At 37.2% G+C, this 14,474-nt stretch overlaps 1 protein-coding gene across 11 annotated transcripts in view; it reads right to left on the minus strand.

Moving 5' to 3' along the window:
* invs (inversin) overlaps nt 1-14,474 on the minus strand; it is a 276,292-nt gene that overhangs the window by 208,705 nt on the left and 53,113 nt on the right. For 9 of the 11 annotated variants that reach the window (XR_011885432.1, XR_011885430.1, XR_011885431.1 and 6 more), the window contains exon 3: nt 731-866. Coding sequence is in view for 7 of the 11 variants with exons in the window: in XM_072253505.1 (XP_072109606.1) it covers nt 731-866 (136 nt within the window). In the remaining 4 variants the exon portion in view is untranslated. Of the gene's footprint in view, nt 1-730; nt 867-2,449; nt 2,528-14,474 lie in introns of those variants that run through there. The other 2 variants (XM_072253500.1, XM_072253506.1) reach the window with 2 other exon arrangements.

The following is a 14,474-nucleotide window of genomic DNA, read 5'->3' on the forward strand; positions in this document are numbered from 1 at the left end:
ATGGTCACTGAGATGGATGAAAAAGTGAAATTAAGTGGGTCATTTTAATTAATGTTTTTAATTATCATCAGTTAAATATGTGCTTATAGACATTAATTACTTATTTCACTTCATATTTCAATTACTTGAATGTAGTTCAACTGTTTCTAAATGTCTCGGATCATCAAAGACATGCAGAAAATACTGAAAAAGCCCTTTCACAGGACGAGGTGGTCCAGAGTTAGGCTATGAGCATCCATCACCTGACATCCACATGCTGTTATCAGACTGCTTCATTTTGTGGACAGCCATGACAGTGAAGTATGGAGCTCATCCAATAAGGCTATAAAGGGTAATATAACCATGGGGATCACACAGGGACAAAACAGAACTCTGCATCAGTTCAAACACCACTCAGCACAAAACCAATTTTCATCAAAAGCTTGACAATTAGGCACAGATGTAAGATTTTCGGAAAAGATGTGGATGCAGAGATAAAAATGGTAGAGGTTTCATCACTGGTTAAGCTTCATTTTGCACATACACTCTCTCACCAATTACATCATTTGCTTTGCATTTTTAGAGGAAGGACACTGGGTGAAAATAAGAGCATTTGAATCCACATTACCTTAAATGCATTAAAAGCATTTAATTTTACATTTTCAGATATTCATGCCTTTTCTTTAACCTAACAGAAATAAGTACACATCATGCATTCTTTTAGCACTATGCTATTCATAAAGTTGCTCACCTGCTATGAGCTTATGCAATGTACACTTGTCTCCATTAACAGCAGCTGCATGTACTTGGGAGGTCAGCATTGAGCTATTTGGCACCCAGTTTTCTGCGCCACTCGCACTCCTGTCAGGTCTAATCAAGGTTCCAGCCTGGAAGAACAACACAACTTCAGTCAAATAATTTAAATTGTATGGAGATTGTAAATAAAATGGAAAATGCTGGAAGCATTCAAAGGATAAGGAGCAACTTTGGGGAGGGAAGATCTTTAGGTTAGTGACCTTTCATTAAAACTAGTCTTAAGTTAAGAAACAAGCACATCTTAAGCTGGAGAGGAGAGAATAAAGGGAATGCCTGTGATAGGGTGGAGTTAAGAGAGACTGATCCAAATTGTGTTGCTGTTATCTGAAAGATAGTGGTATAAGCCTGTTGATACATAAGAATGCAATAAAATAAGAACAGGAGTGGGCCATGCATCTCCAGAACACTGGACTGCCAGTCAATATAATCATGGCTCACGTATCCTAGGCCTCATCTCCTCTTTTGTGCCAGTTTCCCCATAGCTCTTGAAACACCCTGGCTTCCTCGGCCCCTCCAAACTTGTGAGATTGAAGCGCAAGCCCACCCCAAACCCACTGTTTGTGTGGATGCTGTGCAATTCACTCCCCCGTTACAAATTAATGCCACACAATAACAGACAGTACACTGCAAATGATTAAAGGAATTATATTTATGAAACTTTGCTAAAGAGTTAGTAAAGAATAACAAAAAGGGCCCATCCTAATTAAACAGTCAAATGTACACAAGTTGGAGCTCATCTGGAACTTCTCTGTCACTCATGCGCTGGGCCCTCAGTCAAGGTGGAAGCACACACCACCCTGTGTGCTTGCAATCCATCTCAAACAAATGGGTCTCCTACCAGATTGTACGCTACGACCGGTTCTCCTCAGCTTCTTCTCTCTTCATCTCCTCTTGAACAAAAACTCCAAGCCCAACCTTAGTGTCCCTCACCAGAGAAACCTCCCCTTAATCTGACCATCCTAATTGGATGGTACACATTTCTCCTCTCTCTTATCTTCAACAGTAACCCAAACATAAGCTGAAAACAAGCAGCTCACACAGAAGAGCACAAAATGAAATACATATAGCATAACAGTAAAACATATGAAACCAGGGCATTACATTCTCAATTTTTTCATCTTTCACAAATAAACCAACTTCCTCAAACATACCCCCAATCATCTACCTTTAGTAATTTTTCCAGAGTACAAGCTTTGTGAGAAACTCTTCGCAGGTGAGGGGGAGGGGAGCAGGTAGGAGATATTTCACATCTTAAGAAACACAGCAACTACCCCATACCTTTCCTAAAATAGCAGTAAATTAAAGATCTAGTAATCTATTATTGTGATAGTGGTCAAAGGATGATTGTTAATTAGCACATCAGGGAGAATTTCCAAAAATAAAGATATGAAGATGTTTTCTTACACCTAGATGAACAGACAGATTCCAGAACAGAGCATCTCTGTTTTTCTCTCTTAATATTGCAGAGTAAACTAGCGTTTAGTGTTTAATGCCCGGGGCAGGGTTTGAACTATAACCTGACTTTGCAGCGAGAGAACCGTGAATGAACGACAGGCAGAATCCATTTGTTAATTAAAGTACCTAATCTAACAACAGAAGCAGTTGGAAGTATAATTTAAGATATGTTATTGACTAATTCAAGCATTTTGACTACCTCATTATCAGCATCTAGTAATCATATTCTGCCACATTTGTGAATTTCCAGGACACTGACCCCCAGCTTTGTCCAATGTACCATCATTTAGGAATAAATAACTCAACACAAGAACTTGATTAACTAACTGTCTTGAGGCCTACCATAATAAATGCCACTGAAAGCAAGTCAGATTTCAACAAATATTTATATAACATCAAATAAGTTTCAACGATATTCAAAAAGAAATTGTCATCTTCATATGTGCAATACCAAAGATAGTTTTTTAATTGCTCAAGAGTCTGCTATTTATTCTTGTGTAACCACAGAGGATTTCTTCTTTTTTTATCTTTTTAATAAGCATAATGGAATTTATGAGAATGGTAAATTATTACATTTTTGGTGGTATTTGAACTCTCGTATTTTCATACCTAACCCCGACAAACGTCATAGATTCACCACATCATTACCACAGCATTCACTCTCAGCACACTTGCGTGATAGGAACTCCTCAATCATTTAACTTTCCTCCCACAGTCTAAAACCTTAGCAACTGCTATGGAATGCATCAGTAATTCTCATGAAAGATTTAGAGCTTTTCTCTGCCAAAAATGTTGAGATCTAAACACAATCATTTTCACATGTACTGTTGTAAATATTAAACTGTTAAGCTGCTTGGAAGATATTTGTAATGAAGATACTTAAACTTTCCTACCTCTCTAATTTCCCCCCTCAAACAAAACTGAACGGGTGCATCCAAAAGAAAAGGCAATTTTGAAGATTGCATCATACAGTTGCCATTCAGTATTTGATTTCAACATCATAAAGTGTACTTTCAAAGTCACTGAAGCTCTCAGATATTAACTGCTTATTGTGTTTTGAACAATCACTTTTAATAAACAAGTTGCTGATTTACCCATATTCCAAAAGATGAAACATTCAAAATAAATGTTCTAAATTATAGATATGTTGATCTAAACAGCTGTTTTAGCTATTCAACAGTTTTTAAAATTTAAGATAGCATCTCCATTTTCTCAATTATCTTCCTTCCTCTATAAATTAAGAAGGAAATTAACACTTTTCTTAACAGTAAATTAAAGAATTAAAATCCCATCCAATGAAAACAACATCTCAATTTCATTCCTCAACAGCAAGGCTTTTAATTTGTTGATGTTTCTTTCATGTCAAATAAGCAAACAGCTACAGTACATGTTGTATCATGTTCACATTGAATGTTTAACTTGACAAACAAATGCAGATATTTTACATCAGCTAGTAGAGGAAGAGTTTGTACCTTTAAAACAAAAGTATTTTCAGACATATGCTTGGCCATTTACATTATGTCTCAATTCCCAGTCGAAAGTGTATTCAAGAAACCTACCTCCACAACTTCATTCAAAGATCCTTCAGAATCATTTACAAAGAACTGCACCTTAAGAAAAACCCATCTCTGATAAAATCTTTTTTCGCTCTCTTTTGGGCAAGTAAGTCTATAAAACTACATTGTAAAGATCTTCAGTAAAGTCACAAACAATAAGCTTAGACTGACGACCGGTGCCCATATTCCAACTCACATCAAATTCAGAGTTCCTTATTTGTTTTCCCCACACCAGCACTATTTCCTGATCTATATACCTTGGCTTCTGACTCTAAATAAGCAATATCTCAGTTTTAAAATTCTTATCTTTAATTTCAATTCCTTTCGTTGCTTTCCTACTTCTTATTGCGTTTAAACCTAGAACTCTTGAGATCTGTTGAGGTAGCTGGCAACCTTGATGGATTCTATCTATACTCCTTGCAGTAAAGCAAGCATAATCGAAGACCCCATCCAACCCAACATTCTCCCTTCTCGCCTCTTGTTATCAGGCAAAAGATATAAAAGTATGAACGCATGTACTACCAGGACAGTGTCAATCCCACTGTTATCAGACTTTTGAAAGGTCCTCTTGTTCAATAAGATTGAAGCTCAGCCTCACAAACTACCTCAGGATGATCTCGCTCTTTATTGTTTACCAGCACTACACTTTATTCATAGCTTTTACATTCAATTTTTCATTGTTATTACTTCACCTTATTCTGGCTCAATGCACTGTGTAATGACATGATCTGTATAAACTGTATGTAAGACAAGCTTTTTACTGTAGCTTGGTACATGTGACAATAACTAACCAATGCCAATCCCAGACTTAAATAGCTCACCATTTCTGCTGCAGCCTGAAAGGAGTTTGTACGTTCTCCATGTGACTGTGTGGGTTTCCTCCGGGTGCTCTGGTTTCCCCCCACAGTCCAAAGATGTACCATTTTAAATTGTCCCTGATTAAGTTAGGATTAAATTGGGGGAATCGCTGGGCATGTGGCTTGAAGGGCTGGAAGAACTTACCCCACGCTGTAGCTCAATAAATAAGTAAATAACCGCTTAGCCTCTAAACTACAGAATTCAGTCCCCAAATTTCTCTCTCCTTTATCAAGGCATATAAATTTTACATTGTACCTATCCTAATAGCACCTTATACTTAAATTTTATGTGTAAATATTTTGCATGGTATCTCTTGACACCTAACTTTGTTGATATCACTATACAAATAAGGAACTACTGTTGATAGTTATAAATTAGCAGTAAAATATAACAATAAGTTTGCTGTGGAATTGCTGACTGAAAGGAGGACTTTAAATTCAGACATCATTGTTTTGCAGTAATGTTTCTCAGACAAGTTCATAACATGTATGATAATCTTTCATCACCAAGCAAATAAACAACTAGCATATAATTAACTGAAGTTACAGAGTTCAAATAGTTATAATGGGTAAGAAAATAACTTGTAAATACAAATCATCATACCTCAAAATTAGATAAGCATTTTCCAAGATCCCATTGTAATTAAGCAATGAACTGTACTGGGACAATATCTTGATATGTAATACAAAATACTTTTTTTTTTTTTTTTTTTTTTTTTTTTTACACAGTACTACCATCCTGCAAATTGGAATCATACAGAACATACTACAGAACACTATCCACAGAGCACTCTAGGAAAACACAGAATAGTTAACAGTTTCGAATCTGTTTCTAGTTTATAGGTTTTTGTGTGATTGACCACTAGATGGAGGTGATGTGTTAATTTTCTTTGAATGCATTCAAAATATTTTATGTTCTCAAAAAGGCACATGGAAAAATTGATGCAGGACACAATATGTTAATTAATAATCTATTTTGACAGTAACACTAGTGTTCATTCATTTGATATATAAAGATATAGCGGACACATTTGTACAATTTATTCTACATTAGAGAAGCCAAACACACTGGGCTTTCAGTTCCCTGCCACTTCAATTCGCACACTTCAATTCACCTCTGCAATCCCACTTTAACCTATAACCTCTTGCAGTGCTAGAATAAGACCCCAAAACAAGCTTGAATGACAACATCCCATTTTCCGTCTGGGAAAGTTTCACCTTTCTGGACTCGATATTAAGTTCTCCAACTTGAGAAAACTTGGTCATTAAAAATGGTCATTACTCCTTCCCATCATTTTGGCTCCACTTCTTTTTATATTAGTGTAGTCAGGCCTGCAAGGCATATCGTGGAGCCTCGTTGTTAGCAATACATTACACAGACAAAGATACATTAACCAATTTGGTCTCACCCTATCAGAGGTACTCCCTTTGTTCTACCATCCCTCCACCATCTTCTCTGTTATTAAAAACTAATTTGTTTTCACCCTTTTTCAGTTTCAGCCCTGAAACTGACAAATTGAGAGCTTCTAGTGTTTTATATTTTTAATTTCAGATTTCCAACATCTGTAGCTTTTTGATTTTTAAGTTACATTTCAAGTATTCTTACAATTAAGCCATATTTCCCCAGTCATGGACCCGTCAGTTAAACCGAAAATTTCTTCTTCACTCTGTTGTCCCAACACTGAATAGTAATGCCAATGACTATTACTAGCAATTAGTGAAACTTTCGCTTTCTTTATCCTCCCTTCTTTGCCTCCAATCCTTTGTACTGATCTTCTACACATCTATTTCTGACACTGTTCGAAGTCCCCAACCCTTAATGAATACAGTCATTTTTACTGCTCTCCTGGTGCTATCCTGTTCATTACAATGGCTCCTGGCTCAATAATTAAAACTACTGCTTTTTAAGCAAATGGAGTCAAATTATTAACATTGTTGTAGCATTGAGTAGGTTTGCTCCTTGTATATATATTTTTCTATTGAACATTACATCTTCAACCAGGTTTCTACATTCAATATTGTCATTAGCTACCCTCCTCTAAAATACTTTGAAAATGTATTGGTTCCAAAATTTGTTTCTGCACTAAGTGATTCCTCATCCTTAGTGACTTCAACCCTAAATTTAATTTTGTACTACTTTTCTCCATGGAATTTCCTGTAATCATGTTCTTAATTAATTACCCTCCCATTAATACATCCAGCCTCGAGCATTCTGTCATCAAACATTTTCTACTATTTCTACAAAGATTGCCATAGTTAAAATACTCCTAACCCCTTTCTCTAAGCCAAATGAAAGTTTATCCTGACAGTTTCCATGTAAAAGTTTGAACATGGTTATCAATGGAATGCATTGGGCCTGATCTCATTGACTAACATTGATCATTCCAAATGCAATCACTGGGGTGCCGCCATTTAAAACTGTTCTAAGATCCACACATGCAGTTCCAAATGAAAAAAGCCTAGTGTATAATGCCAAATTTCAAGGCCAAACCCATAAGTTTACTCTACTTTCTCAGAAGGCTAAAGAAATTTGGCATGTACTCTTTTGACCCTCACCAATTTTTATTAATGCATCATAGAAAGCATTCTATCTAGATGCATCACAACTTGGAATGGCAACTGTTCTACCTTTGACCACAAGAGACTACAGAGAGTTGTGGATGCAGCTCAGCTTATTACGGAAACCAGTCTCCCCTCCATGGACTCTATCTAAACTTCTCACTGCCTCTAAGCAGCTAATATAATCATAAACTCCATCTATTCAGACATTCACTCTTTGCACCCCTCCCATCGGGAAGAAGTTACAAAATCCTGAAAGTATGTACCACCAGGCTGAAGGACAGATTCTATCTTACTACTATAAGGCTACGAACTGGCAGTCCCCATTGTACAATATAGTTTTGACCTCGCAATCTACCTGGTTATGGCCTTGCATCTTATTGTCTGCCTGCACTGCACTTTCTCTGCAACTATAACACCTTATTCTGGCATTCTATGATTGCTTTATCTTGTATTACCTAATGCACCTATGTAATGAAATGATCTGTATGGACAGTACCACACATAAAAGTTGCTGGTGAACGCAGCAGGCCAGGCAGCATCTCTAGGAAGAGGTACAGTTGACATTTCGGGCTGAGACCCTTCGTCTTTCAGTTAATCCTGACGAAGGGTCTCGGCCCGAAACGTCGACTGCACCTCTTCCTAGAGATGCTGCTTGGCCTGTTGCGTTCACCAGCAACTTTTATGTGCGTTGCTTGAATTTCCAGCATCTGCAGAATTCCTGTTGTTTGCGAGGCAAAGAAGAAAACAAGTTGCATCTTAATTATTTGATTTTTTGCTTTAAATGCATTAATTACTTATGGATAGTTTGGTAATTATTTTAAAACATATATTGTACTTCAATGTTAGCAACATCAGTGAATGTCAGACATTAACTATTTAAAATCACTCACAACTTTTAGCAGATTGCCAAAGGCTCCCAAGACCTTCGTACGGACAGCATGTTCTTACTATATCATCCATCACTTAAGCTGTGCAGCTGAATGACAGGGTGAAACAGGCCAACTGAATTAACCTCTTACATCCAGATCGTGCAGGTGGACAGCAATTCCAGTTAGTTGGGAGCACCCACCTACTGGGCCAGCAAGATCTAACCCACTGTTTTAAACTATCTATCACAAAGGATAGGTCAGGTGAATAACACAAGTTCTTTGGTTCAGAGAACTTGCAACACAATGCTTACAAATTGTTCATTGTCAAAATAAGCTAATGAATTGTTTTTAGTGACCATCTTTTCTTAAAAGTGCTATTTGAACAACCACCATGCTGCATGAAAAATGAAATTAGAAGTAGTAATCAATAAAACATGCATAAATATCTATTCATGTTCCATAGTAAAAATAATTGTGAAGGATTATTCTATTGCACTCCATATTATTTCCAATTTGTACCTTTATCCTCCATTTCAAATGCTGTTCATTAACTGATATCCTTTACCCAGTTCAAACCAGTAGAATAGTAGTCATGGTCACCAGGATACTACTCTAACCAATACCAACAATCTATTCTCAGTGAACCATCACTTTTTCAGGAAGAATGGCAATTTTTCCAAGTGTCTGTCAATATGGTGGATTTTCTGCACCTAACAGCCCAGAGATTTAACAATCTCAAAATAACTGCAGACTACTTTTATAGTAAATACCAAAGCACAGAAAAAGCCTTTATTTCTTCTACTTTTATTGATCCTTTATTCAACTTAAATCAAGAGTTAAGTCACACACATTACAATTTATTCATCCTGTGACAGAGTATTTTTCAAACAAAATATTTTGAAACAACTGAAAAATATTTAAGAAATGCAACAAATGGAGTTAACATCAAACATATTTAGAAGGTAAATGAAGGATATTTTCCAAACACTATGGTCATCCAAATATTCTGATATCAACCATTAACTACACCAGTACCTAACCATAATATTTCTATCACAAACAAGAGAAAATCTGCAGATGCTGGAAATCCAAGCAACACACACAAAATGCATCTATGGAAAAGAGTACAGTCAATGTTTTGGGCCGAGACCCTTCATCATAATATTTCTACGGGCTTTTACTGTAGCATTTACCACTCCAAGAAAGACATTTTGGAACAGTAGATGCTGCAAGGAATCAGGACCTATGTGAACAGGTCCACATCTATATCATAACCCATCAGATTACAAACTAATTAATACCAGACCTGAACCTGAAAAAAGTATTCTGATGCTTTCAAAGTCAAATCACGTGAAAAAGTATAATGAGGAAGGATAAAAAGATTCAATATGCAGACTTGATGTAAAAGGCAAAAGAAACCGGATACTAATATTTGTAAAAGATCCCTAACAATAAATAAGACCTTTAGAACCAAGCAGTGTAAAATTTAATTCGCAGTGCTTGAGATAACTCGTGGCAATTATTATGATTTAGCATGTCACTAAAAATACACTTACACAAGAAAACATACTCATTCGTGGGTAGACAGTATATTATCTAAGTGCTGCTGCAAGATGCCATTCCAAAGCTTGGGGAGCACCAGGGTCATTTGCAGAACAAATCTAATTACCATATTTAACTGCTCCTGAACTAGTGTTTGATTTGCACTTTGATAATAATGAGCACTGCAAATCTCACAATTATTTTACTACATAATATAGGCCATGATTTTCTACTGCTGAGATAATGTTCCCATTCATTTTAATGAAATCAAACTCAACAAATTCTCCAAAATGAAGACAATATGGAACAAACTGAAATCAATCTCAACATGCTAAATTGTAAAAAGATGGCGGGTGTACGGTGCCATTCCAACACTATTGATTATAATTTCAGAAATCCAGCATCTGCAGAATATTGCTTTTGCTTTCACTTAGGTGGTTCCAACCAAAACATCTCATCCCAAAATAAATTAAGTGACAATGAAGGCAAATGATTCTGGTGAACTGGGCCATTGGTTAATTGGGGCAGCCGCTTATTTGGAACAACTATTATAGGAGGAAAACTAATTGAGAAAATAGCTGGAGTTCCCTTTATTTACTTGGGATACTCATCATCATCATCATCATCATCGTCATCATCATCAGGTGCCATGCCCAGTTTGAGCTTTGACTGCCATGGCCCACACACTCCTGTTTTGGGTCAAGTGGATCAATTCATTGGTATTCATTTCCAGTCCTCTGGCTGCTACCTCCATCATCATTTCTCTTTGCCTTCCACCTGCTTTCTTCCTTTCAATCTTTCCCATAATTACCGTGCATTCTAACTCCTCTTTCCTAATCACATGTCCAATGAAGTTATATTGCCCTTTCATGATCTCATACATTATTTCTCTTCTTGCGCTTGCTCTGTTCATGACATCCTTGTTAGATATTCGTTTCATCCATAATATTCTTTGCATCCTCCTCAAAAACCACATTGCTGCTGCTTCAATTCGTTTCCTCATGTTACTAGATATTGTCCAACATTCTGAGCCATATAACATGACTGGATAAACGTAACAATTCAGTACACTGAGACGGGTTGTCATGCCAAGTTTAGTGTTGGTCAGTCTACTCTTCATTCTTGTAAAGGTGTCTCTTGCCATCCCTATCCTTCTTTTGATGTCCATGTTGCACCTGCCATCTGATGTCACCCAGCTTCCTAAGTAGCAAAAGTTCTGTACTTATTTTATGTCTTCCCTGTTTATTCTCAGCTTGCAGATTGGATTCTCCATCTTTTTGTCTATCACCATACATTGTCTTTTTGCAATTGATAAACAGACCCATTTTTGCACTTTCTTCAACAACTATATCAATTCTGTAGTTATGTAGTTCTTCCTCCGTACCTGCAATTAACACAGTGTCATCCGCATATCTGAAATTATTGATGTTTTCACCACCAACTTTGATTCCCATGATGTCTCATTTTTTGTAATAGTGCTTCACTATACACATTAAACAAATCAGGGAAGAAAACACACCCTTGTCTAACACCTCTCTTGGTTTTCGTAAACTGACTCACTTCTCCATCTATTCTTACAGCGGCAGTTTGTTCCCAGTACAGATTTCTGATTAGGCGGAGGTCTTTCGAATCTAGATCTAGAGTTTCCTGTAATATTTCAAATAACTTATTGTGTTTCACTTTATCAAATGCTTTTGTATAGTCAATAAAACAAACAAACCTTTTTGCACTTGAATAGCTCGTTCTGATAGTATCCTTAACATCAATATTGCGTTTCTTGTACCTTTGTCTTTCACAAAACCACATTGTTCTTTACCTATTTCAGCTTGTATCTTACTTTCAGCTCTTGTCATCAAAATTCTTAGAAGTATCTTGGTGATATGACTCATTAAACTTATGGTCCTATGTAATTCACAATCTATTGCTCCAGGTTTCTTAGGAAGAGTGATAAATATTGATTTTTTCATCTCTTCTGGTATTATTCCAGTCTCATAAATGTCATTGATTAAATCAGTAAGTTTTTCAATTCCATAATCTTCAAGGGCGATAATTTGTTGTATTACTAATTCATCAGGACCTGCTGCCTTTCCTTTCTTCATCTTATTTACTGCATTACGAACTTCAGATTTTAAAATACTTGGACCTTCAATGTTTTTCTTAATTTCTGGTTTTTCGCCTCGATCATCTTCAAACAATTCCTGAATATACTCAGTCCATCTGTTCATATCTTTTTCCATGATAATGGTACCGTCCTTTGCTTTCAAACATCTACCTGAAGAACAGAGGAGCTTTTTACCAGTGATATTCTTGATTTGTTGATGTAACCTTTTTGGATCAGTAATAAGAAAGGAGACGGAAGAAAGCAAATCCTATAGAATATAAGTAATTAGATAAAAAAGTTAAAAGCTTAGGTTAAAAAGCCAAAGAAGAATCGTTAAACCAGGAATGTGAGCAACCAGAAAGAATCCCTATTACTGATCCAAAAAGGTTACTTGGGGTACTATGCCACTTAATCAGGACAGGAGACTGTAGCCATAGTTTCTAACTAGCATCAGTTGTGTGTTCTTGTGTGGCTGTTAGATGCTACACCATGTTTAGAGCAAACAGTTTTTAAATAGCACCAGTTGCATGTGTTAAATGATTATTATTTTTGATCCAACCCAAACAAATGCTTAGACCTTATTTAAATAATTTCTCATCTGTACATGGTTGAATAAACCAACATAGGCTGCCTGAGGGAATCAGTAATTTTGTTGCAAGGTTTTGCCCATACTATGATCACTAATATTAAAGAATTTTTCTTAAAAAATAAGGCAAAGACTTTTAACTGTGACTGTGCAATATTTTACATATGAAACTCCAAATAGCCACTGCTTGCCATGTTAAACAGGTTTTCAGCTACACCTCAAGTTACTTAAACAGAAATCAGCATAAAATTCTTCATTTAGTACGTATGCAGGAAGTACAACATGCGATCATTGGAATGCTTCACCATCCTACAGTAACTCATCTCTACATATCCTGAGGCAAATGGAACAGTGGTTAATTAAAGCTTTTTGCAGCTTTTTTTTAGAAAAGTAATCTGACTGTCCAGTCCAATTTTTGATGGTTTAAATCCAAAGAAAAATGCTAATTTTTATGGCTTTAGGCCTCCCACAAAAAAATAAATTCTACAACCCATTTTAATGACTCAATCTAAGCACTAAAAATGTTATTTACTATGCTTTATTTGGTGATGTTTGTTTTTTGGATTTTACATGACTGTGACATACCTTCTGTTACAATGTGATTAATTGTATGGATATTAACACCCAACGGGCTAGCTAACATCATTAATCATATCTATTCTGAACAGCAGTCTGAAATTTTATGTAAAATGCAACCTCTTGTGCATTTCAAAATGGGGTGGTCGATGTGTTAGTTTTTAAATCTATAACTTCTTGAGGGAAATAACACTGAAGATGAGACAAAAGTGACAAACAAGATTTGCTAAAATTTAAAATATATACTATCCCTGAGAAAACACTGAAGTGGGGAATATCAAGAAATGAAAGATAAAATGTCGTTTATCATTATACCACAAAAAACTGAAGTCAGAGCTGAGCTCTTTATACTCTCTGTTCCAGATTCCAGCATCTGCAGTCTCCTGTGTCTCCATGAACAAAGTGTAATTCACCACCACTTGGCAATTCAGCTCTTCCAACCAACTAAACAAATCAGACAGATCATGTTTCACTGTGACTCCAAATCCTTCAAAAAGCTTACCTGCTTCATGCACCCACGCTGAGCTCATCAGTTTCATCAACTTTGCCTCTAACTTCCACCCTGCCCTTAAATTCACTTGGTCCATTTCCAGCACTTCCCTTTCCTTTCTCGATTGCTCCTGTCTTCATTCCCAGAGACAAACTGTTAACCAACATAAACCTACCATTATCTGAACTATACCTCTTCCTACTCCCTCCTGTAAAGATGCTCTTCCTTTTTCTCAGTTCCTTCTGTTCCCAGGATGAGGTTTTCTTTATCAGGATATCAGAGATGTCCTCCTTCAAAGAATCGGGGTTTCCCTGCCTCCATCATTGATGCTGCCCAGACTTGCATTTCCTCTAGTTCCTGGACATCCGCGCTCACCCCATCTTTCCGCCGCCTTAACAGTGATAGAGCTCCCCTTGTCCTTACCTACCACCCCATGAGGCTCCACATCCAACACACCACCCTCCGCAATATCCACCATCTCCAAAGGGATCGAACCAGCAAACATATCTTTACCTAACACGCCCCGCCACTTTCCACAAGGATCGCTATGATACCATGATTCCCTTGTTCTTTCATCCTTACCCATGGGATATCATTCCCAGCTCTTATCCCTGCAAGTGGCCAAAGAGCTACACCCGCCCATTCACCCCTCCCTCACCTCCATTCAAGCTCCCAAATAGTCCTCCCAGGTGAGGCAACACTTTACCTGCAAATCTGCTGGGGTCGTCTATTGTGTCCGGTGCTCCCAATATGGCCTCTTCTACATTGGTGAGACCTGTCATGAATTGGGGGAATCGCTTCATCGAGCACCTCCACTCCATCCGCCAAAAGTGGAACTTCCCAGAGGCCAAACATTTTAATTCAAATTCCCATTCCCATTCTAACGTGTTGGTCCATGGCCTCCTCTTATGATGAGGCCACCCTCAGGGTAGAGGAGCAACACCTTATGTTCCATCCAGGTAGCCTCCAACCTGATGGCATGAATATCGATTTCTCCTTCTGGTTAAAAACTGTTTTTCTCTCCCCCTCCCCTTTCTTCTACCCCCCCCCCCTCTGCCTCTTACCTCATCTCACCTGTCTATCAC

Source organism: Mobula birostris, chromosome 3 (genome assembly GCF_030028105.1).
Source record: "Mobula birostris isolate sMobBir1 chromosome 3, sMobBir1.hap1, whole genome shotgun sequence".
In the NCBI taxonomy this organism is placed as follows: Eukaryota; Metazoa; Chordata; class Chondrichthyes; order Myliobatiformes; family Myliobatidae; genus Mobula; species Mobula birostris.